We start from the raw sequence: 27,994 nt of genomic DNA, 5'->3' as shown, positions 1-27,994 counted from the left end.
CGAATAAATGACTCCTTTTAGTCGAATAGTGAGTATCTTGGTTGTGTCAACTAGACGTTTGCGAAGGATCAAATACAAGAGTAAACGCTGAACACCAATCACAAACACAAATGCCTATACAAAGACAAACACCTAACATAACGACAACGACAAACACCAACTACAAGCACAAAGGCAGGCACAATCACAACTACCAACACAAACAAAAACCCAAAATGTAAACTATATGATGTGCGCATAGTTTCTGCTAGTAATCTGCTGAAATATTTCTCAAACCAATGTCGAGTTTATTACTTTTTTTTGACGTTCAAAAGCTCGATAAACATGATAATCCTGCGGAACATTCGATGCAATAACTATAATGACCTACAACAGAAACGTAAAAAATTATAACAGCACAAGCTTACACTATTATAAATAAACGATCTGCTACGAGCCTACAACCACTACCTACAGCAGAAGTACATAAATGTTAGAGGGCTAGTTATTGCAGGTGGTGTTCGTTTTACAGATGGTTCGGGTTTTCATTTGCCAGTGGTGTACGGAAGTAATAGAATTGTTCATCGTCGGGAGCTTTGGAGGGACCTTGAGCTTCTTATGATGGGTTCTGAGGCTCCTTGGTTGGTGCTATGTGACTTTAACACCACGATGTTGGCTAATGAGAAGAGAGGTGGTAATACCTCACCATCTCAAGGTTCGAATGAGATGTTTGACTGTGTAACCGATTTGGGACTGTTCGACTGCTCGTAAACAGATTGTTTTTATACTTGGTCTACAAGGCAGATGGGAGTTGCGAACATTAGTTCAAAGATTGATCGGGCACTTATTAATAGTGGGTGGCCAACCTGTTTTCCTCTATCTAAAGCAGACTTTCTACCGGTTGGGGACTCAGATCACTCGTCTATTATTATACCGCTTGCTGCACCTAACATACACCGACGAACTCCGTTTCGGTTTTTTAATGCCTGGACGGAGATTCCCACGTTTAGAGCTCTTGTTCAGCATGTATGGAAGGAGTCAGTAAGGGGTAACCCGATGTTTCGAATGGTGACAAAGCTCAAGGCTTTGAAAGCTCGGTTGAATGATTAGAAGAAAGATCGGTTCAATGGGGTGACGAATCAGGTAACCATTAACCGGGATTTTTTACATTCAGTGCAGGTCCGATTGCAGGGAGATCCAGCAAACCCGATTTTACGGAGGCAAGAGAGAGTAGCTATTGAAAACTATAGTAATGTTGCTCGGGCTGAAACGGCAATGCTCCGACAACGTGCTAAAGTTGAATGGCTCACTCTTGATGACAATAATACAACTTACTTTTAAAATTCTATCACAGAGCGGAAGTCTACGAATGCTATTACTCGACTCACCAGGGAGGATGGTTCGGTTGCCGAGGATCCAGCGGAGATAGCTAATATGAGTGGGGACTTCTATCGGGATTTATGTGGTCGAGAGGATGAGGATAATGAAGCATTAGATCCCATATCTAATGTGGAGTTCTCACTCCCGCTTACGAAAGCTGAAGGAGCTCTTCTCATTACGAGGGTGACTAGAGATGAGATTTTTGTTGTCTTACAAACTATTGCTTTTGATCTAGGACTTTTTTTTTATCAGAGCAGTCCTCACCTGTAAAACAAGCAATTATTAATAACCAAAAAAGTGAAAACAAACAGATACAAGGCTACACCATCAACAACTTTATATTTAGCATTGCCAAGTAGTGGGTCTGCAAGAGAAAAATGGAAACCAGAAACGATAAAAAACAAGTATAGAACTTTCTTGTAAAATAAGATTACCTTGTTGTGGCTCAAAGAACAATGCCAATAACAATTCTTGAAAGACTAATAAACATCTCCAAGATCGATTACTATGAAAATATGAGTATGAAGCTAAAGAAGTTATTCTAACTTACCCAGCTCAACCAGCCAAGAGGCACATTCACAGGAAACCCTGCAATGAGATGAAATCAACTTCAGAAAAGAATAAATAAAGTAGCCTTTGTTTTTTCCAAACTTTTTCTCCCTGCCAAATGTCTTTCCAATTTGCTAACTTTCTTCTTGTGTTTCAATAGCCTAAGTTCGAGTATAATAAAAGTAAACCTAACATATCTGTTTACTATAGCTTTCTCAAAATCAGAGGTTTTCCTCAATAGATCAATTAATTGCAAATTTCTGCCGATTTCAATATTAGTTTTCTACGTTAGTTTCTACTTAGGCAAGTCAAAAATTGTTAGACTCGTTACGTGATTTGTTGGGAGCTAGAAGTTTTACAATCTCATTTCTTTTTTGCTTTCGTGCGAAGGTGCCATGTTACCCGATACAAAATCAGATTTACTAAAACTGGAAAAAAGAACTAGCTACCCGGACATGAACGAATTAAGTTGTGAGAACAGTTATGTCAAATGAAAATATTCTTAAAGTAGAAGTAGCTTTCCTTAAACTACCATTACATCAAGTTTCTCAAATAGGCAACAAGAATGACTATAATTCATATCATAAACCATTTTTTTATACCTTCGGGAAACAAAATAACATAGCCAGGCTTAAGAAATTTATGACAAAAACAATGACAGATCAAATATATTTTTTAATCTTCAAACAGTTGTTCTAATTGTACAAAAAAATAAAATACAACAGATAAAATTTGTATAATAAGGGTGAGTTAGCATCTGCAAACGGCAAACCTGCAGCTGGAAGAACAAATGAGTTTAAGAGTTAATTAAAAAACCACAACGAAAGAGAGAGATATCAGTCTTTTTATTCTATCCAAGGTGAGTTAGCTCCTAACAAGCATCCCGTACACCTTAGTTTATGAAACAAAATAACTACAAAAGCGAAGTGAAAACAGTCATTACTTTTAAGTTAATTTCTCGAAAAACTAAACATGTTATGCTAGATGTCACATCAAAGTTATAGAATAACACATTAACCAAAAACATACCTTTGTAATATGGTTATTGTTATAGTCTGAGGCAATAAATTCTTTTTATTCTCTCCAAGCTTCCTCCTTACTCCCCCATCTCTGTACATTCTTCATCAATAAACGATACCAAATAAAATTCCGTAGCACTTCCTTGTGTTTATTGTAATTTCCATTGACATCCACAACCCTGGTCAGGATTCAACCACTGCCACCTTATTGTACCAATTCCTTCTGTTAAGGAGGTTCTTCGTATCAGAAAGGTTGTACTGGGTTTCGTTAGAGGATTAAAAGAAATATTGTTGTTTTCGGAGGTTTATTGTGAGTTTGGTCACATGATTAATGGAAGAAGCTATAGCAATCTTGGGCTGTCATTTGTTGTTCACTTTCTTTGGTTGATGTGTTGGGGTTTTAGTGTCTAAAGTTAATGCTACAGGTAATGGTGGGTTACATATTCAGTAACGGTAGTGGTGCAACCCTATGTAGTCCAGATGATGCATAACTAAGAACCCCACAAAATTCCAAAATCTCCGCGGTTGAAATCCATCCCTCCCAATCCTTGTAACAGGTATAAACACAAATTCCAAGAATTGAATGTGTAACAATTATACAAAAGAACAGCAGGGACTAACAGATGCATAACATTAATGGATATCTTTGATATTCAACAAGTACAAAAGAAATGTTTGCAGATTTGGAATATATCCTCATGCTAAATGGAATATATCCTCAAAACCTAGTCCAACACTCAGTTAAAATCACAACATATAAAATTTTTTGATAACAACACCGTAAACCACACTGAAGCAAGGAGATGATAACTTAAGAACAATATAGGCGCTACAAGCAAGCCTAAAAAGACCCATACATTGAGTAGTAAATTGTTTGTTTTTTGACAACATACACAATTTTATACAAAAATGAGTTTTTATTCAATGAAAAGCAGTGGAGCTGAAATGACAGTCAGAACCATTCGATTGATTACTTATACCCATTTCCGTAAAAGGAACACAAAAATTATTAAACAACTGTACCTAAAAAACATTTCAATGATACAGGAAGATATCTAAAAAGTGTAGAAGCTAAATAGGAGTTTTTTTTTAATCACCTTTCAATGTTATGAGCCACCTAAAACCATCTCTTATGCCTTCTTTGACAAAAGAACCCCAACACTGGAACATCTCCGTACCATGGGAAACTGTTTAGCGAAAAAAAAGTTAATTCGAACTGCTACCTTAAAAGCAATTAATACACCAATCACACATAATCACCTATTGTTATCTGATGCCTTTTACAAGCATCATGATTAACGATGAGACATTTCCACTTGTTATTGATGTGAGGCTTACTCCATTTAGCATGTAGCATTATATGTTCCAAATTCGACATCTCCATCACTGGATGTAGTATGACTACCATTAACTATAAAAATTACCAAAATTAAGAGGCTTTCAACAATTATACATGTACCATAAGCCACTATAACATCCATCTATAAAATAAATATTTGTTTTGTTTGAGAAACAACAGTTCACATCTACAAAAAAAATAAACATTAGCAGCCAAAAGAAGATGATGGAGATATTAGAGGTCGGGAACTTCCTTTGATTCAAAGCCTCTGTAAAAGCTGCACCCTTATATTTACTATTGCTAAAATGAAATCTGAACTAGGAAAAGAATATGTTGAAAGAAAATTTTCAAACGGGCAAGCGACGGATTATAATATATATAAGAGAGAAGAAAAGTGTCAGTTCTTCTCAAAAACCAAAACACATTGTCATAATCTAAAAATCCGGTCAGCCAACCTCGTGTGTTTCATTCTGCAGACAATAAATTAGAGCAGGAAAAATGGTAACAACAAACAATGAAAAAATGAGTTAAATGGACGACTATAACTCATCACAGGTACAGGAAGAGGGATCTTAAGCTAAAGGTATAAATTAAGTTAGAAATTACTACTACAAACAATTTAACGAACAATCTACAAGGCAAATTGGTTGAAAATTATGACTAGACTTTTACTAAAAGGTTTCCAAATGTTACTAAGACGAAACAAGATGGCACCGAGAGACCACTGACGCATAAACTTTGATTAAGGCTTACAATTGAATGGCACCTTAAAACTCATTATTTGTCTGCCTATTACTTAATGGTGTTAAACAAACAATTGCAATCTTTATGCCCAATAGTTACAATTGAATTCAAAAAGAAAATAAGTGTCAGTTCTTATCGAAAACCATAACACATTATCATAATCCAGCAATCTGGCCAGACAACCTCGTGCATTTCATTCTGCAGACAATAAATTAGACAAAGAAAAATGAGAGCAACAAACATAAAAGAATGAGTTCAATAAAAGATCATAATTAAACACAGGTACAGGAAAGGGGACTTCTTTTTATGGAACTTATAATTAATATTAGTAGGGAGTGAAAGAATGTACAAGGAAATTGAAAGAGATGAGTGAACTGTGTTACATCAGTAAACCCTTCCGCTTGGAAATAAAATCATAATATGACTTACCCTTTGCTCTACTCCAATAAAAGAGGAGTGCTAGGATATCTTATACTTATAGTACATTGTTGAGTTTGATTCCTTGAAAATTTTGCAGTTTCTTTCCTTTCATATTGCTCATATAATTACTGTTGGGATGAGAGTCCATAATTTTTTCTTCTCCTTTTTAACTATCAAATGTTTCCATTGAGAAATAGTCTGTGTTATCGATTTGGGAGCACACCTGTTATATCCTGATGGAGATGTGAAAAATACAATAAGAATCTTGCCTTTTGCAGTGCAGGAATAAGTGTTCAGTTGTCTCCACAAAGTTACAAATTTTTTTTTTTTTTTGAAACTTTGAATTAATATTGAAAAATTGAGAAAAATGAGAAATACAAGTGAAAAGAAAAACAGACAAAAACAAAACAAAAAGGAGGCAGACAGTTAGAACAACCTAATGATACATCATGATAGCCTCCCAATTGGACACGAAGTCCATAAAAGATAAAATCCTAGCCCAAACTGAATCTTTATTCCAATGGAACAGTATGGCTAAACACATCCTCCCTGCCAGAACACTGAGAGAATTAGAATTTTTTAATGTTTATCGTCTCTATCTTTCCATATTGCCCAGATGGTCGCAATATGGTAGCTTTCTACTGTGCTTTAACAGCTAATATAAGGATGCTCGAGTAACTTTCTCTTAATAACTTTATGGTGCTAAGCAAACAACTACAATCTTTATGTCAACACTTGGTATTAGGATTTAAATCGTTTCAAAGTAACATCCACAAACACAACATCCGAATTGCATTTTTCATAAGCCTCCAGTTCATCATACATATGGATTCTAAACATGCTCAAGAATAAAATGAAATGAAATCCTTAAATAGAACAAGGTTCACATTCTGTGACAACACAAATTTTGAAATAGTAAATCCAAGCATTCTGATACAGTTGTTTATCTGCTACAAATTATTACCATCAAACCACCTACCATACATAAATGGAAGCCATAAAGTAAACATGGTATTCTGAAGCAGGGAGGAACTTTTGACTTAACCCCTTATTAGCAATAACTTGTGACGATAATCGAACCCATGTTTACTGGCCAAAGTTAATTCAAACAAAATTTTCTAATAACAATCGTAGCTACACCTTGAATAAAAAAATTTGGTCCGTACAAAATCTTTTGGTTAAAAAGAAGCTTGAGCTTCAAAAGTATCCTTCTTCATGACTAAGAATTCAACCCAAATGTAATCACCATCTTGTAAAACCTTAACGTTTTTCACATTTTTTATTGATACCAGTTTATCCATCTTTTCAGTGTTTTCACGAGGTAAAATTGTAAAGCTTTTGCCGCGTTCATGCTTCTCTAAAAAGCTTGCCTTTCACTTAAATTCTCTGCCTTAGGCTTTCATTCAAACATGCATAATTAGGCAATATGTGTGTATTTTGTGTTAGTTTTTATTCTCTCTGGTTACTAAACATGGCATTTTATGGTATTGACTGAGGAGGTTTTAATCTCTCTAAAATCTAAATGCAATAAAATGCATTATGTATTGAAGAACAACACTGCTATATACATGATCATGAATATTTGAAATGAAAGTAAGGTAGTTTTAATCTCTCTAATTTAAAAAAGATACATTACGTACTGAAGACCATCATAAATACCTATACACTTATGAATGTGTGAACATATTAAGCAATCAAAAAAAAGATTTTTATACCAATATTGTTTTCAATGAATAACTTTTCGAATTCAACAATTTGTTTTACTTTAGAGCAATAAAAAAAACTCATTATTAAGTCAGAAACATTGTAAGCCGAAAACTGTACAAATAGTGCACACTCAATAAACTAAGATACAATTGTTTTTGCTTCTAGCTGGAATTGGTGTAAATCTTACCTGTACTAGTCTTAACATATTCAACATGCATATGGAACCCAAAGAAAAGGAGGTAGACACAAATATCAAGAACTTTGCAGAAATTGGGCATATAAAGAACTTTTGATGGCAGTCAAGAGTACGAAGCAACACACAGTTATCAAAAACTAAATATAAAACAACCTAAATAACCATGCCTAAGATACCAAAAACAAATCAATTTACAAGAATCACAAAATCAATTTCAAAATGTTTAAGAACAGCGAAAGGTAGGGCTTACTTAAGTGAAATAGAAGCATCGCCAGCATAGTGATAGTAAAAAATGTAATGATCCGAAAAAGTATATTTCGATACACAGGTTTATCCTGCAAAACAGAGTAGTAGAAAGAAGTGTTCAAGGGAGAAGGGAAAGATAACATTTTAACAGTAAAGGTTGATAGCAACCCCCCAAGTTTATCTGCACACAAGATATATCGACATGGACGCAGCAGTTCCCATAATCAAAGAGAAAGGGTGCCATATGAACCCTAGAAAATTTTAGAATTTTCAAAATACCATCAACGGGATGATGAATAGCCCTAGTACTATTGAAGAAACAAACTAGAAGAACAATAACTCCAGGCGCATCATATTTTCTTTAAATCTTCAAGAGAAAAAATGTGCATCAACCAAAAGATGTGGAGATGGTTGCAGAGCTTGATTTCACCTCTAGCAGGTCAACAACTTTGTCTTTTTTACTTTTATAAAAGGGGACTCAAGACTTTGCAATTGCCTATATCAGCACTTCAAATAAATACTTAATTACCCTGTAAATAACCAGGAATGAGGTGTTAAAGATAAATCTTTCCAATCAGGAAAAAGATAGTTAATTTAGAGGGTTCGGGTAGTGCATAGGGTGACAATATCTGTAGGTCTACATAAAGACTGTCATGTCGAAAGGTTGACAATGCATTGCCTATTTAGCAACCTGGCTACTAATACAGACTACAGGGTGTTGGAGATCTGTAGTCCGGGGTCAAAGGAAAAATATTCCGAAAAGCTTAAATACACATATTAGGATGAGGCACTCTGGTGAGTCTCCCTCTCTCCAAAAGATGATAAAATTCTAGCTATGGACTTCATCAAAAGTTAAAGTTAAAAACCATAATATGCATAAAACCGTACTTGCTGACCTCCATTACCTGAAAAGGAAACATCACAACTCTCAAATTCTATAGTTTATATGAAGCAACAACAAAACTAAAAAAACATAGCATGCATATTAAGCCCAATGAAAAGATGTGCTCCTTCCAAAGCCATAGGTTGAGTTGTATCTTCATCTTGGTCATTAGGCCTTCTGTGATTACTCCTCAACGTTTCCAAAGTATTCTTCTTCATGACTAAGAATTCAACCCCAATCTAATCACCATCTTTGTTAAACCGTAATGTTTTTATTTTTTGTTGATCGGTACCAATTTATCCGTCTTTTCAGTGTTTTCACGAGGTAAAATTGTAAAGCTTTCGGCGAGTTCCTGGTTCTCTCGAAAGCTCATCTTTCACTTAAATCCTCTTCCTTAGGCTTTCAATCAAACATGCATAATATGATTACTATAACACTCACATAAAATTGAAACAAGATAACTTGAAACCAGGTTGTGCGTGTTTTCCTCTATAACAAGCTACTCTTACATCAATTAAAATGTCTTGTTCAAGATACTTGAGAGTAACATAAAGTAAAACTTTTATATACATGAAATAAATCAGCTCGGATCATAAATGTTTTGTAAGCTTGAGCTACTCTGGCACTAGCCAGGGTAAGATTCAATATTTTGTCATGTAAAAAAACAAAACTCTCATCAAGCCGATTGTTTCTTTTACTCTGGGAAACTCTGGCCTACCCATCAGTATTTAGATGAATTATACTGACTCCAATTTGTAAAAAAACTATAATGCCCCAAAGGTTTGTTCAACATAAACATGTCTTCAGTTCAGGATTAATTAAGTTACACCATGTGGATTATGAAAAGAAAATAATCTACGTAGCACAAGTACAAATGGCATATTAAGAGTTCAATGAAGTGGCCAACTAGATTTGATTTGTACAGTGTACATTGTTACAGATTCAACCGAAAAAACTTTCCTCCTTGCAGAAGGCAAAGATGGGACGAAATAATACGAAATTCAAGCAATTTGAGGGGATGAGATTCTAAAGTGACACACTTTGTGATTTTTGGAAGAAACAAGTTACTACCCGTACCTCCAGACACATAATATTCTCTTTAAATCTTCAAGCGACAAAACCATAAATTCAGTACACACAATAAGCAAATAATCCCATGTTATATGTTATGCATGTGCACATAGACCATCTTATTCATACTTAGCATGTGAACTAGTTTGATATATAACATATTCCACATTTTGGTTACATTTTAATTCTATGGCTTCAGAAATTATAACTATCAAGTCTAGAAAGGTGAAAAGGCATTCTATCATCTCTTCATAACAAATCTAAATTGCTTCACTTCCTAATGAGTTTGTAAAATGGCAATAGGTATATTACAGTATTAGCTCCGCATTTATGTATAGTCGAAGTGTAAAACTTAAATAGAAGAATGAATAATTATGAAATACTTACTTGGCTTTCCCTGTATCATTTATTTACTAGCTTAGTACTCTTACCACCCCAACAGTTTTATCCTTCTCTTGAAGTTGTATAACCTTATCCTGCAAAGGATGACACCAAATGCTCACAATTAATCAAATTAAAACCTTAATCGTTACCTACACCTAAGGGACAAAAGAAATTCTTGTACCAATCAAGAAATGCAGGAATAAGCCAAAAAAACGAAGTTCTAAAATCATATATAGCAGGTCCAGAGGAATAAGATCACTTGATATTGTTTGTAAGTCGTGACAGTGTCGTACATTATGACTAATCAGCATCTTCCATAAGATTTGACAAAATAAGCAATATTGTTTCATTTGTTTCACTATAGTTTCTCTAACTGTCACCAACCTGTCAATCAAACCAGCATAACAGCGTAAATATGATTCAAAGAGGATATATTGATGCTAGTTTGGGATTTTTCACTGAAAACCAGTACAAAGACATAGCATGTATAGCAGTTACCAATGAATTCATTAGAGATGGCAAAATTGCAAGTCCCAACATGTCCTGATGTGACAGGTACACATTTACTCAGTATAAGAGAAATAAATAACTTAAAACAGGATGCGTTGTCAGTTGTCACTAAAAATATGTGCATCAACCTAAAGATGTGCAGATGGTTGCAGAGCTTGAATTCACCTCTAGCATGTCAACAACTTTGTCTATTTTACTTTTATAAAACAGGACTCTGGAATTACCTTTATCTGCAATTTAAATAAGTAAATACTTACCCGGTAAACAAACAAGAATGAGGTGTTGTAGATAACTTTTCCCAATCAGGAAACAGATTGGTTAATGTAGAGGGCTCGGGTTGCGCATCGGGTGACCAAATATATATGTCTAATAAAGATTGTCGTGTTGAAAGATTGAGACTGCATTTCCTGTTTAGCAACCTGGCTATTAATACAGACTACAGGTTGTTGGAGATCTATAGTCCTGGTTCAAAGAAAGAAAAATGTTACGAAAAGTTTTAATACACACATTAGGGTGAGGCGGTCTGGTGAGTCTCCCTCTCTCCAAGAGATAATAAAATTCTAGCTATGGGAACCTTATCAAAAGTTAAACTAAAAACCATAATATGCATAAAACCGTACTTGCCGACCTCCTTTACCTGAAAAGGAACAACAAAACAAAACGCATGGAGTTATTTACAAACAGTAAAATCCATCTAACATTTTAATCTGATAAATGAAGATTCATACATAAGTTCCTTAGATTAATAATAAAAATACAAGCCAAAAAAATATTCTCAAGATCTACCAATCTCAAATAGTAAGTCTTCCCTTTAATCATCTACGACTGTCAACATACTGTCATACAAATGCCTCGATTCAATTACAATATTATTATTACCTATATTAATAATGCCAACTTGTGAAACTAAACCAGCAAAGTAAACATTTAGTAGTTAAGCGCACGTAATTTGTACATTTGGCATTCGTGAACACTTAATCCATTGTAAAACAGTTTTTTTTCATAAATTCTAGATATATAAGAAAATGAGAAAGTTGGTTCTTATTAATTAGAAAACAAGAATAAATGACCCATGGTACGAGAATCAATAGCCTCACTATAGATACTTCTCACGCAACCTATTATGGATAATATCTTTATACACTTAAAAACCACCATAGGTTAAGTATCCATCGATTAGCTAAAAATACATATACAAAACATGCCCCATGGTCCAAGCACCAGTAGCTTCACTATAAATATTTCTCACGCAACCATCATGAATAAAATGGCTCATACACCACAAAACCACCATAAGTTAACTATCCACAAATACTAGTCACAATGAAGAAAATTTTGGCTCACATAAAATATTTTTCTAGAGTTGACGAAATTTGACCTATAATAAGTCTTAACATATTAAACATGCATATTAAACCCAATGAAAAGGAGGTACATACAAATTATCAAAAAATATGCAGAAATTTTCTGTGATAGTCAAGACCATGAAGCAACACACTAAAAATGCAGGTTGTGGTGCAAAAATGTCTGTCATCAGATTATGAGAAATTCTTAAAAACAGAATTATTAAATAGAAGACATCGTCCTTGGTTGTATCAACCCAAATTACTGCAAGGGGCAGAGCTTCTAGGTTCAGTCCTGAAGCTACGTATTTAATTACTTCTGAGTCGGTGCAAGACCATTGTAGTAAGGTCGTACTTAGTTTCTTTAATGGACAGACAAATAAATAGGAGGTCAATATAGGATGAAGTGTTGAGTTTCAATTTACTTCCAAACAAAGATCCACCTTTCATGGCAGTATGGCACACTATACCCATGGCTCTGTACATGCGTCTGGAAGTCTGTTGCTAGAAGAACAACTGTGCATTACTAGTGAAGAGAAAAACATCAAATGTAAAGATTATAAATCATAAAGAAGCCACCTGATGAAAGAAACTATACAACATACAATGAATTCGCTAAAGATTGAAAGACACGCCTAAGAAAGTGTAAATATAAAGGCATGGTGCAACCTCATTATCTACATTATAAAGTTAGTGTGACAAGTCTTGGGTCGAAAACGGTGTAAAACTGTAAAGAAGCTGAAAACCGAACTTGCTTGAGTTCATTATGGTTTGATCCTTGGAGGGACAAACATAATATAATAAACTTGCCAAAATAACAAAGGCTTAACTTAAGACTGTCAATGCTAAAACATGCGCTTGTTTCTTACCTTTGTTATGAGGTCCTTACCGGATACGAGCATCTCATAGGCCTCAGCTAATGAAACAACCAAGCACTGTATTCATAAATAATCAGTGGGTGAGAGATGTTCATGGAAAAGTAAGAATTTGGTACCATAAACAATTGACGAATGAATCACCTTTCCACCAGACTCATCACTGTTGCCTTATCAACAAATAAGGTTGGTTGCATCATATTCTAGAACATTTTGTCTCTTTGACCACAAACATATAACTCCAGAAAGAATGAAGGTCGACTCTTTCTTAGGTTTATATGCTTTAAGTTGTAGGAACGTATCCTCAAACAATGTCCAACGCGCAGTAGCAGTGACTAAAGTGACAACCTAAAATTGTTGCTTAGACTTATGTGTTTTTAACTGTAGGAATGTATCCCAAAGGACCTAAACAATGTCAACACGCAGTAAAAGTACTCAAGTGACGACTTGTAAACAAAATAGGATAGGATCACCAGAAGCCACAGTGAATGAAGCAAGGAAATGATAACTTCATATATAGATGTCATGCATGACAATATCCGTTATGTAGGATTATTCCGCTGTGTAGGGTGTTATTCAACCTACTGTTCCTGCTTCCAGCTCTGCTTCTCTTTATTCCAGCTCCTTGCTCCTACTCTTTGCGCTTGCTCATGTTCGTCTGTTCCCGAGGGGGCGAAACTTGCAGGGTTCGAAAACCGCTCCGACGCTCAAGCCAGTCAGGGTGCTCTTTGCAGTAAAAGAATGAATATTGATTGATCCTTTTGGGGGGCGAGTTATGAGAACTCTGAGTTTCTTGCGATCTTTTTTGAGTAAAGAGATCGTGTCCTGTGAAGGACGATGTGGGGGGCCTTTTATATGCAATGTTGGGCTGACTGTGATTAGTGGCGGTGGTGAGGCGGTTGCCGTCAAACCGAAGGGAAAGTTTCCTCTCTTGAGTATCTAGGGTTTCTCTTAGAGTCTATCTCGGATCATTGATTAGTGAAAGTTCCTAAGTTCAAGGATTCTTCGTAGATATCTTGCCGATGTGATAGACTCTAAAGGAGAAGTTTCCTCCTTTAGATGCGTGGAATCCAAACTGTCTTAAACACTTCGAGATGTGTAGCCGACAGAGATCTTTCTGGAAGTTTCGAGATTAAGTCGGTAGATCGCTTGACGCTGCTGCCTCCTTAGTTCTGGGCGTAAGACACTGGCCGAACCTGTGCGGAATCCCCTTACTCCTTTGAAGATCCCAGGGTTGATCTGTCCATGCCAAGGGCGTTTTGCAGGGCTGGTTTCTTCTGGCCGACCTTCTAGTTAGGGGAATATTCGGTGGACCATCAGGGGCTCAGCTGTCCTCCAACCTTAAGCCGGGTTGAGCCCAGTAGACTTCAGGTCTGATCTTGACTCTTCAGACGTTAGTCAACGTCTGGACATTTTATGCATCATCATGAGTCCCGCCATTCCTTAATCGAAAGTAATGAGACTGCACCAAAATGTAAACTGTGTAAACTAAGAGGAGAGAGAGAGTGACGGGAGGAGAGAGAAAGTGACGTGAGGAAAGTGTTTTTTTAGGGTTTTCTTGCTGGTTGATTCGTTCTTGCCGGCCATGAATGAATCAAGCTTGCGGGATGAGAGAGAGATAGGGGAAGGATGGTTTCTGTTGGCTGGAAATCGTTTGCAAAAGGGAAGAAAATAGCACCAGGGGTATTTTGGTCATTTTGGTCAAAATCAGAAGTCAACCAACAAGTGGAGTCAATGACGAGTCCGACGGTGAAAACGGAAGTCGATTTGGAGTTCGGACGGAGAAGTTGTGAATGAAAGAAGCCGAGGTTCGGTCTTGAAACAAGGATTCTATGAAGGCACCCCCTTGTTTTAGAAAGAAACCCAACCCCAAGAGCCCAAATAAGAAGAGAATAATAGAGATTCTATGGGCACCCTTTATGGTCCAAGTCAAGAGTCTTTAATGATGGACCAAGTCAAGGGTTTGAATTAGTCTAAGGGGTCTTGGTCATCATCTTCTAGAGGGATTCTAAGTCTGGAAAAAAAGAGATTAAAGGAGAGAGAAAACCTAGGGTTTATTTGTTCTTCATTTTGAAAGCTTGGTTAGAGAGAGAGAATAAGAGGAAGGAGGAGCCGGCCTAAGCTAGACCGGCCTAGCTTAGGCCGACAGAGCAGCAGCTGGGAGCACCAAATCGCGGCAACAACAGCTTGGAACTAGGAGCCATTAGAGCTCGGAACAGCAGCTGCACCGGTCGGACCTGCACGGGAACACTAAAGGCAGCAGCTCGGGCTGCTGTGTTCCTCATCTTCTATGTTTGGACAGCAGCCCGGGAAGCTAGGATTGCTAGGAAACCAGCTTGAATCGCACGGGACAGCAGCAAGAGATGCACGGGACGCTTAAGGACGTGCACGGGACGACTGCTTGGAGCTGGCCGAACCTTCATCTTGGTCGGATTCCATGGTTCTTAGGGTTAGCCGGAATCCTCATGCTTTTTGCCGAACTTTTTTAAGTTTTCCAACCATCATTTGGGCCGGAAAACTTAGGGCTTTTGCTTCCCACACCATTGGCTAGCTACCCATGTTGTTTGATTTGGTTATTGGTTTAAAGTGATTCGAGAGAGAAAGTTTGGTGAAGCTTTAATGGTGGTGGGTTTTAAATGAAGAAGATGAGTCTGGTTGCTAAGGGGAGATCGGATTTTTGCTCGGGGAAACCCATTATGCACTGTTAAGGAGAAATCCAGAAATTTGCTAACGGGAGATCGACTGAACCTTAACTACTCAAATTTTCCGACGAACCTAGCCTTGAACCACATCGAAAAAGGGGGATTTCTCATCATCTTCTTTTCATTTATTACTTATTCACCATGTTAGCTAAATCAAGTGTGTCGTTAATGGGATGAAATGTGATGAATTTGTGATTATCTATGTGATGATTTAATGTTTTGATAATAAATTAATGTTTTCTTATTTTGATTACTTGTTTCAATCGTTTTCCATGTGTCCTATCAAGTACTTCGCATAGTTAATCGATTAGGCAAAGTGATTGATATTGATCGTAGTCTAGATCCAAATTTCATGTGTCTTGTCATGCACTTCACATAGTTAGGAGGCTAGACGACATTTTCGTTGATTCGGTTTTAATCGTTTAGGAAGTTTGTTTGACTAAGTATTATATCTGGACATACGTAGTGCTTATGAACATTGATGCACCCGAAAAGGTTGCACACCCAAGCGGAGGTATCAAGTAGTAATCCGGCAAAGCCGGGATCGATCCAAGGATAGGAAGGTAGTTTGAATAACGAAGGAGTCTCGTTCGTCGGTCTAGGTATCACTAGCTAACTTAGACTAAGACGGAAAGGAAACAAAGATAAATAGGGGTTTTGATCGAATAAGCAATAAGAGAATAAAACAAGTAAACTAATCAAACGATAAAAGTAAACGGGCAAGAGAGATTCGAGAGAAAAGTTCGGAGGAACAAGAGTCGATTCGGGCAACAAATAAGTGAGAGAGGTGTCGAAGTCCGGGAATCCATAATGATAAACCTACGACTATGTGTATTACGATTTGATGTGTCGAGGTACAATCGATATTCGACTCCTAAAGTAGATGTCTCTAAGTACTATGTATATCCGGAGATCATACTTAGTCAAACAAACGTCTAAATCGGTTAATCCCGAGTCAACGAAAGTGTCGTCTAGTCGCCTAACTATGTGAAGTGCATGACAAGACACATGAAATTATGACTTAGACTACAATCGATATCGAATACTTCGTTTCGTCTATTAACTATGCGAAGTGATTGACAAGACACATGAAAATACGATCAAAACGATAATCGAAATAAATGAACATCAATTTATAATCAAAACATCAAATCATATTAAACATAGTCACGAATTCATCACATTTCATCTCATATAATCGACAAACTAAAGTTAGCTAAACATGGTGATTGAATAAGAAATGGAAAGGAAATGGTGAGAGAATCCCCCTTTTTCGATGTGGTTCGAGGCTAAGATCGTCGGAAAATATGAGTTTTTAGTTGCAGCCGATCTCCCCTTAGCAATTTCTGGGTTCCCCATAGCGACCACCATCATCTTTTCCATTTAGAACACAACCTCCATTAAAGCTAACCCTAGCTTTCTCTCTCTAGAAGATTTCAAGTCCAAAACCAAATCAAATCACATGGGTAGCTAGCCAAGATGATGGGGAGTAAAAGCCCTATGGTTTCGAATAAAAAAAAGTTGCCGGAAATCCTCGAAAAAATCCGGTCAAAGAAACCCTAGTTCCGGCCAACCCTAGATCCGGCCATGTGCACACTGTCGACCCCTTCCATGCGATGTCCGAGCAACCCGAGCACGTTCCCATGCCAACCGAGCTATGCCTTGAAGGCCCGAGTGTGCAGCAGGTCGCGTCCTTGGAGCAGCTCGGGCTGCTGTTCCGAGCAGCAGCAGGTCGCGTCCTTGGAGCAGCTCGGGCTGCTGTTCCGAGCAGCAGCAGGTCGCGTCCGAGCAAGTTCCTCCGAGCAGCTGCTACTGTCGCGAGTTTGCTTGCAGCCGCGTCCGAGTAGCTCTTGTGGTGCCGGCCAACTTGGCCGGCACCCTCCTTCTCTCTCTTTCCTCTAACTCTTGCTCAAACTCTCTTGATGAAGATGAAACCCTAGCTTTCCCACCAAGAACCCTCTTGCCTCTTTCTCTCTCCTCTTTCTTGGTTGTTCAATGATTGAAATGAGGAAGAAGATGAATAGTGTATTTGACTCCAACCCTAGACTTAGTCAACCTTGACTTTGACTCAAACTTGGGTCCATTGGGTGCCTCCAAAATCTCTTCCTCCTTTCATCTTCTTTGGGCTTGGGTTTCATTACTTCATATGGAAATCAAGAGGGTGCCTTCTAGAATTATAACCAAAGGAGGGTGCCTTCATAGAATCCTTGTTTTAAGACCGAACTTCGACTTCTTTCTTTCACAACTTCTCCGTCCGAACTCGGAATTGACTTCCGTTTTCACCGTTGGGCTCGTCTTTGAGTCCTCTTCTCATATGATTTGCTTGAAGTCTTTTTCTCTCATTTTGGGCACATGAAATGATAGTGATAATTCGCTATCTTTATTCCGAATTCCATGTTTAGCTCCAAATATGGTACCTAAACAAGAAAAACACATAAAATATTATTGATAACACTCGATAAGGACTAATTAGGCTAAGTTAGGCTCTCCAAATGTGACATTTTCGTGTCACATCAAGATCCCCAAACTTAAACTTTGCTAGTCCTCGAGCAAATAAAACAAAATAAAAGCCTAACTCATTTTCGGAGGCATCCCGGTTGCATTTTGCGTATGCAACAAGCCTTTAAACCTCTAGGTTACCCCTAGAGGACGAGTGTCGTCTCGTGAGGGTTTCCATAGATGACACCCACAAACATCGTGGTTTCAAATAAAAAAGGATCCAAAATCCAAATCATAGATAAACATGGTTCATATAGTAAAGGGTTTAAGCATGTCAATGCATAATGAATCAAGTAAATGAGCTCTTGTAAAAGCTAAAGATCTCTTCACTAATGATCTTACCCTAAAATGCAAGTGTCATACCATAATTAGCACATCTATGTTCCGAAGTCACTAAACCTTGATTCCCAAGTTAGTACATTTCGCCTCGACTTCGGCCTCACGGACATACACTCCAAAAATGAAATCACTCAAGAATGGTTCGCTCGTATGTGTGAGTGTGATCACTTAACTAGGACTCAACACATAAAAAGGGGTGAGGACAACATTTTGGAACGAATGATCTTCGAAAAGGAATTAGCCACTAAATAGAGTGGGGAAGCTCACTCGCCCTTCTCACCCATTCTACCCTCTAAAAATGTCTTCTAAAGTTTAGCGGATACTAGAGATGGATGATGATGGTGGATTCCCGAGAATTTCGACCTCTTCATGATGGTAGAACCTCTTAAGCATCTCAACATTTGTTTCTTGCTTCGAATACTTATTCATGAACAAAAACACCAACACATATATACAATCACATCACTCACACAAAAGAGCTAACACATGCTCAAACATACACAAAAAATCACTTTATTTCACTTTTTCTTTCTTTTTCTTTTTTTTCATATCACTTTTTTTCATTTTTCATTCTTTTTTTTTTTTTTTTTTTTTCTTTTTATAACACAAACAAACAAAACAAAATACAACACACACAACTCTATTCTTGCAATCAACTTTTCATTTCATACTTGCTTTTGACATTCTTCATTCTTTTATCTCATGTCTTCATTCTCGGGATATAAGATGATGGATGGTGATGGAGTATCCGCTATCCTCTAGTTGGCATTCTCATTGGGTTTCATGGACTACAAGGGTAAGGTTAATTCACTATCCTAATGTCACTCCTAGTGGCTAAGGAAATTGAGCACACGAGATCAAATGAGCTCTTTTATAAGTTACGAGGTTGAGTAGCTCTTCATTCTACTCGGAGTTAGCGCGGAAGAGTACACTCGAATGACAATTTAGGCTTTGAGCTCTCACACGGGTTAAGTCTCCACTAATGACTACTTTAGGTCTCTTAGAAATGTTTCTTCTTCACTAAGATGTAACTCACATGGCACAACACAAACACTAAAAGACTCGACTTTCATGGAAAGGCCATTAGCAATCACAAAACTCATCAACTCGACACATCTGCATCAAAATTCTTAAAACTATCACTAGCATCGCATGCAAATCTACTCAAAATGTTCAAAATTTTCAAATTTTGGCTAATTTGAACCCTTTTGTCTTTGAAACCCATGGTCATTCATTGGTTATGGTCATATCCCGCATCCCCAAACTTAAAACTAACATTGTCCTCAATGTTCTAAGCATATACTCACCAGAAGATAAAGAGGCACATCAATTTAAAGAGAAGAGTGGAGAGATATTACCATAACCGAAGGAGATAAAAGATGATACTACCAAGGCTCATGTATAAAGAGGTTCCAAGTTGATGTTAAGCTCGTGCCATCCCCAAACTTGGAACAAACCACGCCTTAGAAGTAGAACATATAAGAGATGCTCCTAAAATATCACCAAATGTCATGAGAGTGAAGCACATAAAAAAACATGACCATATAGAATGGCCACTCACGCGGGATCACTCGATTGCATTTAGCTATGCAATTAGCCTTTGATTCTCTTGTTTTCACACAAGAGCACGAGTTATGTCTCGCGGAGGGTTTCCAGAGATGCTACCCACAAACATCAAGACCCATCTTAATCGGCTAACGATCATATAGCAAAAGACGGAAGATTTGGGGGTCAACCCAAAGAAAGCTATATACAAATGCTAAAAGTCTCACCATAATATCGAAGCATATAAGTGCACGTGAGACTAAAAGCGAAAAGAGACCATCCCCAAACTTAGTGGATGCACGGTCCACTAAGTACGCATAAATGCTAGGGGCGACGACTAAAAGGTCGTCAAAAGGGTCGACATATAAGGGAAGTGGGAGGAGGTCAGTCCGAGGCAAATAATCAAACTCAAGCTTAGTGGATAAGACATCCACTAAGTCCCTAGACATGCTAGGAAAGACGTCTGAAGTGTCCCTTAAGGGGTCAACAACCGAGTCTGAGATCACGTGGAAGGTCGAACTAGACTCTAAGGGTAAGGCAATAAGCTCGGGGACCAAGTCAAGGTCCATAATTCCCTTAGGTAAATAATCCAACAGGCTATCCGCTATCTCTTCAACTACTATGTTATCGACACCCTTAAAGGCATCTGGAGCCTCAAAGTCAGGCGTAACACCTTCCATTCTACATAACCCATCCAAATAATCACAAGTGCTAAAGATTGGAAAGTTCAACATTGTGTGATTCCCATGTTTGCTCGTAGAGCTATCATCCTTAACATCAAAATCTAGTGTAGTCCTATTATGGTGAGATGACAATGGTTGAGGGAGTGAGCAATGAGGGTCATCGGTCAATTCAATCTCAAATGGTCTATCAGGAGCTTCATCGACATTTAACTTAAGACTAGAGTTAGGTGTATTACCCTCACCATCATTCATAGTCTCCTCTTGAGTTTGGGGTGCGCGAACCCCTTCCTCGTCGATGATAGGCTCTGACTCAAGTCTATCAACAATTTTGAGAAGCCGTTCCGTGATCTCCATTATATCTCGATTAATTCTAGTTTGGTACTCTAAAACTAATTGGAGAGTCTCTTCAGACATCTCCTCGTAATAAGGCACATGAGTATAACTAGACGAACACTCTCGCGGAACACGGATCATGGGACAATAGTCGGTCAAATGGTCTAAGCTCGCACAAATAACACAAACCGGGCTAATGGTCTCCATAGTCCTTCCTTCACTACCTTCATGTAGATACCTAGACTCGACTCTTTGAGTGGAATCATCGAGTCGGGAATTGTCATCACTAAATGAACCGTTCATATATGCTTGTCGATAGTCACGAAGACTTCGACGTGGTCGATCAATACTAATAGAACTACGGTCCTCATGAAGTGACAAATTCATACATGAAGGTGTGGTCATCCCAAATTCTTGTCGATAGTCTCGAAGACTCTTACGGGGTTGATTACCCTCATGCTCATAATCCCTAAATCCATGTTCATGACGAGTCTGACCAACTCCATACATCCGTCGATATTCACCCATGGTCATCCTAGGTCGGTCAGACCCAACTCGCCTATTCCTATCACTAGTCGGACCATTCCTATGTAAGTTTGAGTAGTCCTGATGACTTGTAGATGGTCGACTAGTATTGGAAAGGGTTCGCATAAGGTCATTCTCATCAAATGACCAACTTGCCATGATCTCACAATATTCAAGGATAGTAACACACAATCGCAATATGGGAACAAACACTTATAGACTAACAATCACACACAAGTAAAAAGGAAGAGATAGAAAGTGATACTATCGAGTGCTCCTCTCCTTTCTTTCGCCTTTTCCTTAGCTTCTCGATTCCTTCCTTTCCTTTCGCCTTTATGTCACTTTTGGCTCTTTTCTTATAATGGTACCTAAAGGAAAATGAAATTAAGAAAGTACAAAATAAAATAAAGACGTCTAAGAAGCAACTAACACTAAACTAATGAACAAAACAACTAACGCTATCCTAACTACTAAACCTATCCCCGGCAACGGCGCCAAAAACTTGATGCACCCGAAAAGGTTGCACACCCAAGCGGAGGTATCAAGTAGTAATCCGGCAAAGCCGGGATCGATCCAAGGATAGGAAGGTAGTTTGAATAACGAAGGAGTCTCGTTCGTCGGTCTAGGTATCACTAGCTAACTTAGACTAAGACGGAAAGGAAACAAAGATAAATAGGGGTTTTGATCGAATGAGAAACAAAACAAGAAAACTAAACTAAACAATATAAGTAAACGGGCAAGAGAGATTCGAGAGAAGAGTCGGAGGAACAAGAGTCGGGAGACGGTAAGATTCGATTCGGGCAACAAATAGGCGAGAGAGGTGTCGAAGTCCGGGAATCCACAATAATAATCCTACGACTACGTATGATCCAATCTAATGTGTCGAAGTATAATTGATGTTCGACTCCTAAAGTAGATGTTTCTAAGTACTACGTATATCCGGAGATCATACCTAGTCAAACAAACGCCTAATTCGGTTAATCCCGAGTCATATCAAATGAACATCAATTCATAATCAAAACATCAAATCATATTAAACATAATCACAAATTCATCACATTTCATCTCATATAATCGACACACTTGATTTAGCTAACATGGTGAATAAGTAATAAATGAAAGAAGATGATGAGAAATCCCCCTTTTTCGATGTGGTTCGAGGCTAGGTTCGTCGAGAAAATTGAGTCTCTAAGTGTAGTCGATCTCCCCGTAGCAATTTTCTGGATTTCCCTTTAATAGTGAACTTTGGGTGTCCCCGAGCAAAAATCAGATTTCCCCATAGCGACCACCATCATCTTCTCCATTTTTTACCCAAACTCCATTAAAGCTTCATCAAGCTTTCTCTCTCTAGAGATTTCTTACCCAAAATCAAATCAAACTACATGGGAAGATAGATCAAGACATGGGGAGTAAAAGCCCTATGGTTTCGAATCAAAAAAAGTTGCCGGAAATCCTCGAAAAAATCCGGTCAAAGAAACCCTAGTTCCGGCCAACCCTAGATCCGGCCATGTGCACACTGTCGACCCCTTCCATGCGATGTCCGAGCAACCCGAGCACGTTCCCATGCCAACCGAGCTATGCCTTGAAGGCCCGAGTGTGCAGCAGGTCGCGTCCTTGGAGCAGCTCGGGCTGCTGTTCCGAGCAGCAGCAGGTCGCGTCCTTGGAGCAGCTCGGGCTGCTGTTCCGAGCAGCAGCAGGTCGCGTCCGAGCAAGTTCCTCCGAGCAGCTGCTGCTGTCGCGAGTTTGCTTGCAGCCGCGTCCGAGTAGCTCTTGTGGTGCCGGCCAACTTGGCCGGCACCCTCCTTCTCTCTCTTTCCTCTAACTCTTGCTCAAACTCTCTTGATGAAGATGAAACCCTAGCTTTCCCACCAAGAACCCTCTTGCCTCTTTCTCTCTCCTCTTTCTTGGTTGTTCAATGATTGAAATGAGGAAGAAGATGAATAGTGTATTTGACTCCAACCCTAGACTTAGTCAACCTTGACTTTGACTCAAACTTGGGTCCATTGGGTGCCTCCAAAATCTCTTCCTCCTTTCATCTTCTTTGGGCTTGGGTTTCATTACTTCATATGGAAATCAAGAGGGTGCCTTCTAGAATTATAACCAAAGGAGGGTGCCTTCATAGAATCCTTGTTTTAAGACCGAACCTCGACTTCTTTCTTTCACAACTTCTCCGTCCGAACTCGGAATTGACTTCCGTTTTCACCGTTGGGCTCGTCTTTGAGTCCTCTTCTCATATGATTTGCTTGAAGTCTTTTTCTCTCATTTTGGGCACATGAAATGATAGTGATAATTCGCTATCTTTATTCCGAATTCCATGTTTAGCTCCAAATATGGTACCTAAACAAGAAAAACACATAAAATATTATTGATAACACTCGATAAGGACTAATTAGTCTAAGTTAGGCTCTCCAAATGTGACATTTTCGTGTCACATCAAACATCCACCGTAGGAATCGAGACTAGGTTTGTATCAATACATTCGATTAGACGGTAAATAGTTGTAGGTTCGCCACAACGGATTCCTGGACCTCGACACTTCTCTCACTTATTTGTTGCCTCCCTACTCTTGTTCCTTCAACTCTTCTCTCGAATCTCTCTCGCCTGTTTACTTTGATAATTTAGTTTAGTTTACTTGTTTTCTTATTTTGTTGATCATCCGATAAAAAGCCCCTCATTTATCTTTGTTCCTTTACTTTTTAGTCTAACTTAACATTTGATATCTAAACCGGTTGATAAGACCCCTCGATATCCAAACTACCTTCCTATCCTTGGATCAATCCCGGCTTTGCCGGATTACTACTTGATATCTCCGCTTGGGTGTGCAACCTTTTCGGGTGCATCAAGTTTTTGGCGCCGCTGCCGGGGATAGGCTTAGTAGTTTGGATAACGTTTGTTTGTTTTGTTCATTAGTTTGGTGTTAGTTATTTACTTAGACGTTTTCTTTGTTTATTTTTCATAGTTTATTTTCAAATCTTTTGGTGTTCTCAAAGGTACTCATCCAAGGAACTTTAAAGGACGAAAACAAACAAGTTTGGGGATAAAAAGGTAGAGACAAGAAAAGGGAAGAGGATCAAATTGTGGTAACAAACGCCACCTCTAGTTTCGTTCCCTAACCTTTACCTATTTGAGCGGCTTAAGTGCATTTGCATCTTGTCTATTATTGATAGTAGTAGTCGGATTGAACACTTGTGATTGCTTGCATTTTGCTTTAATTGTGCTTCAATGGATATTTATGGGAATGATTGTTGGAATGATTGTTATGAGGTTCATCGACCGATCAAGAGTCTTAGAGACTACCTTGAACCTAATATGGCTAGCATACCTTCATGCATCATATTTCCGAGTAATGAGTGCAATTTAGACATAGATCCTGAGATTATTCCATTACTTCCTATATTTCGAGGCCTAGAGAATGAAGATCTGTATTTTCATTTGAGAGAGCTCGATGAGGTTTGCTCGTTACTCCCAATCAATGAAGTACTTGAGGAAATCGCTAAACTCAAATTATTTCCATTATCATTAAAAGAAAAGTCGGAGATATGGTTTCATTCTCTAAGGCCTAGGACTATAAGAAGTTGGGATGAGATGACTATGGTGTTTTTGAAAAAGTTCTTCCCCACTCATCGAACCAACACCTTAAGAAGAGAAATTATGGACTTTGAGCAAGACAAAGAGGAGACCTTCTTTGGGTGTTGGGAGAGATTTAAAGACCTCCTTCTCGCATGTCCACATCATAACTATGAAATATGGAGGGTCATCGGGTTCTTTTACGATGGCTTAACCTCCAAAATGAAACAATTCGTGGAAGTGATGTGCAACGGAGAGTTTATGAGTAAAAATCCTAATGAGGTTTGGGAGTATCTCGACCTATTAGCGGAAAGGGCCCAAGATTGGGACACACCCGTTAACAGTGACCGAGATATAGCCGTAGGAAATAATAACTCAAAAAAGGCATATGCTTTTTAAAGGAAAATGGGGAAGTACATGATAAAATTTTCAACATGTCTCGGAAAGAATTTATATATATGCATGATGGTGATTTAGTGATTGATAGTGTCTGTAGCATTTGCGCAATTCGAGAACACCTAGCGAGTGAATGCCCTATTAATTCTCTTTGTCGAGATGTCTCACTAGGATGCACAAATGTCGTAGACACTCATATGAAGCACATAGGTTCGAGGAGTGATGCCTTTACAAATGATTATGAGAATCTTCAAGAGCCCTTAGTCGGTTTCACTTATGCGTCTCATCATGAGAGGACTCTTGAAGATGTTTCGAAATCATTTTATGAGGCAGAAACTTAGATTAGTCAAAATACTTTGCACACCCCTAAAGAGTTGGAGGAAAAATTGAAAGACATCGAGAAAGGGGTCCTTCCAGCATATGAGAGAAATTTTACCTTCCAAGACTTAACTCTAAGCAGAACTCTATCAATAAGATAGAGGCAATCAGTATATTTGAGCTTAGTAGAAATAAGAGGAACCCCCAAGTATCTAATAGGCAATTTACCACAGTCAAACCCCAACACAAACTTGATCAATTCTAGAGTGGGCACATCAATACTAGAGGCAAACAGGGAGCTTTTGTTCTGATTCACTTTAAGGCCAGTGCAAATATGGAATTGCTCCAAAACCTGAGTAAGGCCCATAGCAGATTCCACATCACCCTTCATAAAGACTAGAAGGTCATCTGCAAAACAAAGATGAGTAATAAGAGGGTTAGAACAGTTGGTGTGGAGGTGGAAACCCCCATTATTCACCTTCTCCAGAAGAAGCATAGTCAACACCTCCATCATAAGCACAAAGAGGCATGGAGACATTGGGCACCCCTGTCTAATACCTCTTTTACCCTCGAAATACCCATAGGAGCTACCATTCACCATAATGGAGTACTTGGGAGAAGTTACACAAACAACCACCCAATCAATGAAGAGCCTAGGAAACCCAAAAAGAACCAAGACCTTCTTGAGAACACCCCATTCAACTGTGTCATAAGCTTTCTGGAGATCAATCTTCACAGCACATCTAGGGGGACCCCTCTCCCTATGATAATTCCTTGTGAGCTCATGAGCCAGAAGAATGTTGTCTTGAATAGTTCTCCCAGAAATGAAAGCAGACTGGCATGGACTAACCAGACTATCAATAATCCCCTTCATTCTAAGAGTCAAGATTTTAGTAATGCATTTGTAAACCACATTACAACAAGCAATAGGCCTAAAATCTTGAACTCTAGAAGCAGTAGGAAGTTTAGGAACTAAAGTGACAAGAGTAGAGTTGACCTCTCCCAAAAGCTTCCCAAATGAAAAGAAACTAGAAGTACCAAACATAAGTTTATAAAACCCAACACACTCCTCAGCTACCTCCTCAGGTTTCAACAACTTAATCCCATCATCATTAAAAAGGAAAGGAATATTGTTTCTACTTCTTCTCTCCTTAAGAGAGTTATAAAAAACTTTGTGTTGCTGTCCCCCAAATCTACATATTGGACCCTGGACTTTTGTTTAAGCATAGACTCCTCCAGACCAGCTTTATAAACAAAATCAGTCACAACCTCCTTTTCTCTGATTCTAGTCTGAGCACACAAAGGTTTACTCCTCAATTCAGCCTGCACAGCTTCAAGAGCCACTCTAGCAGACTGAACTTGAGAAGGAAAAGCAGAGAACTTATCCTTTTTCCAACCAACCAGAGTTGACTTGACCTTGTTGAGCTTGGTAACAAGTCTGAACATAGGAGACCCCATAACCTGAGTATTCCAAGCTTTTTCGACTATAGGAAGGAAGTCTTCATCATCAGACCAGCAATTAAAAAATTTGAAGGGTCTGGGACCCACAGTAGCCTGCTCAAACATGGACACAACACAAGAGGAGTGGTCAAAGATTCCATATTTTGAAACTCAACTTTTGCATTGGTGCAAAATTGCACCCACTCTATGTTGATCAAAGCTCTATCAAGCTTTTTAGTCACAGCTCCATCACCCACTTGCTTATTTGTCCAAGTAAAATGACAACCTGAAAAAGAGCAATCAAAAAGATTACTCTCATCAAGACAATCTTTAAATTCAAACACATTATGTTGCTTAGTCACAACTCCCCCCAACTGATCCCTAACCTCAAGCACAACATTAAAATCTCCCATTACAAGCCAGGGAAGAGTATAAGTATGAGCCAAGGCAATGATCTCTTGCCACAACTCCCTTCTAACCACACCATTATTACTAGCATACACAAAACTAACCAAAAAGCATCTATGATCCCTCATGGTAGCAATGGCTGACACCATCTGGGAAGATTCACCTATTTTACTTAAGGTAAGAAGGCCAGCATCCCATAAAATCCAAATTCTGCCACTACCATTACTCTTATAATTATGCATCCAATCCCATGAAGGCATAATTCTCTTCCTAACTTTATCCTTATTCACAACAGCAACTTGAGTCTCCATAATACCACAAAGCCCTAAGTTATTATGTTTGACAAACCTAGTAACCTCACTCATCTTATGGGGGGAGTTCAAGCCCCTTATGTTCCAGCATCCCACTTAACCTTGGCACTCCTCCTGCCTGCATGAATCTTTGCCTCAAAAGTTTGAACATAAGCAGCCACTGGCCTACTAGCATAGGGAACTAACAAATTACAATTCTTTTTTGCACCCTGCATATCCACCCAAGGACCTGACTCCTCCTGTACTGAAACACTCTTAGAAATATAGTGTCCATAATCAGGGT

General features: G+C 38.4%; 1 protein-coding gene and 1 non-coding gene across 2 annotated transcripts; both read right to left on the bottom strand.

Annotated features, from left to right (window-relative positions):
- Positions 1 to 46: 46 nt before the first annotated feature.
- Positions 47 to 27,765, bottom strand: LOC147537946 (uncharacterized). The gene is made up of 10 exons (XM_086642885.1): positions 27,193 to 27,765; positions 26,759 to 27,106; positions 26,111 to 26,648; positions 25,671 to 25,960; positions 10,652 to 10,657; positions 10,384 to 10,460; positions 10,211 to 10,301; positions 9,965 to 10,009; positions 295 to 366; positions 47 to 160 (listed from the first exon to the last, which is right to left on the bottom strand). Exons 1-10 carry the CDS (start codon positions 27,763 to 27,765, stop codon positions 47 to 49), a joined length of 2,154 nt encoding a protein of 717 aa, XP_086499011.1.
- On the bottom strand, positions 24,905 to 25,011 carry LOC147537947 (small nucleolar RNA R71). Its single transcript, XR_015226814.1, has one exon. It is a non-coding gene; the product is annotated as a small nucleolar RNA R71 (small nucleolar RNA).
- Positions 27,766 to 27,994: the final 229 nt, after the last annotated feature.

The sequence above is a fragment of the Eschscholzia californica genome, unplaced genomic scaffold, assembly GCF_041429995.1.
Source record: "Eschscholzia californica isolate CP2 unplaced genomic scaffold, dmEscCali1.0.p SCAF_5, whole genome shotgun sequence".
Classification (NCBI taxonomy): domain Eukaryota; kingdom Viridiplantae; phylum Streptophyta; class Magnoliopsida; order Ranunculales; family Papaveraceae; genus Eschscholzia; species Eschscholzia californica.
The sequence above is the reverse complement of the archived record's forward strand: the minus strand, read 5'-3'. Positions and strand labels throughout refer to the sequence as shown.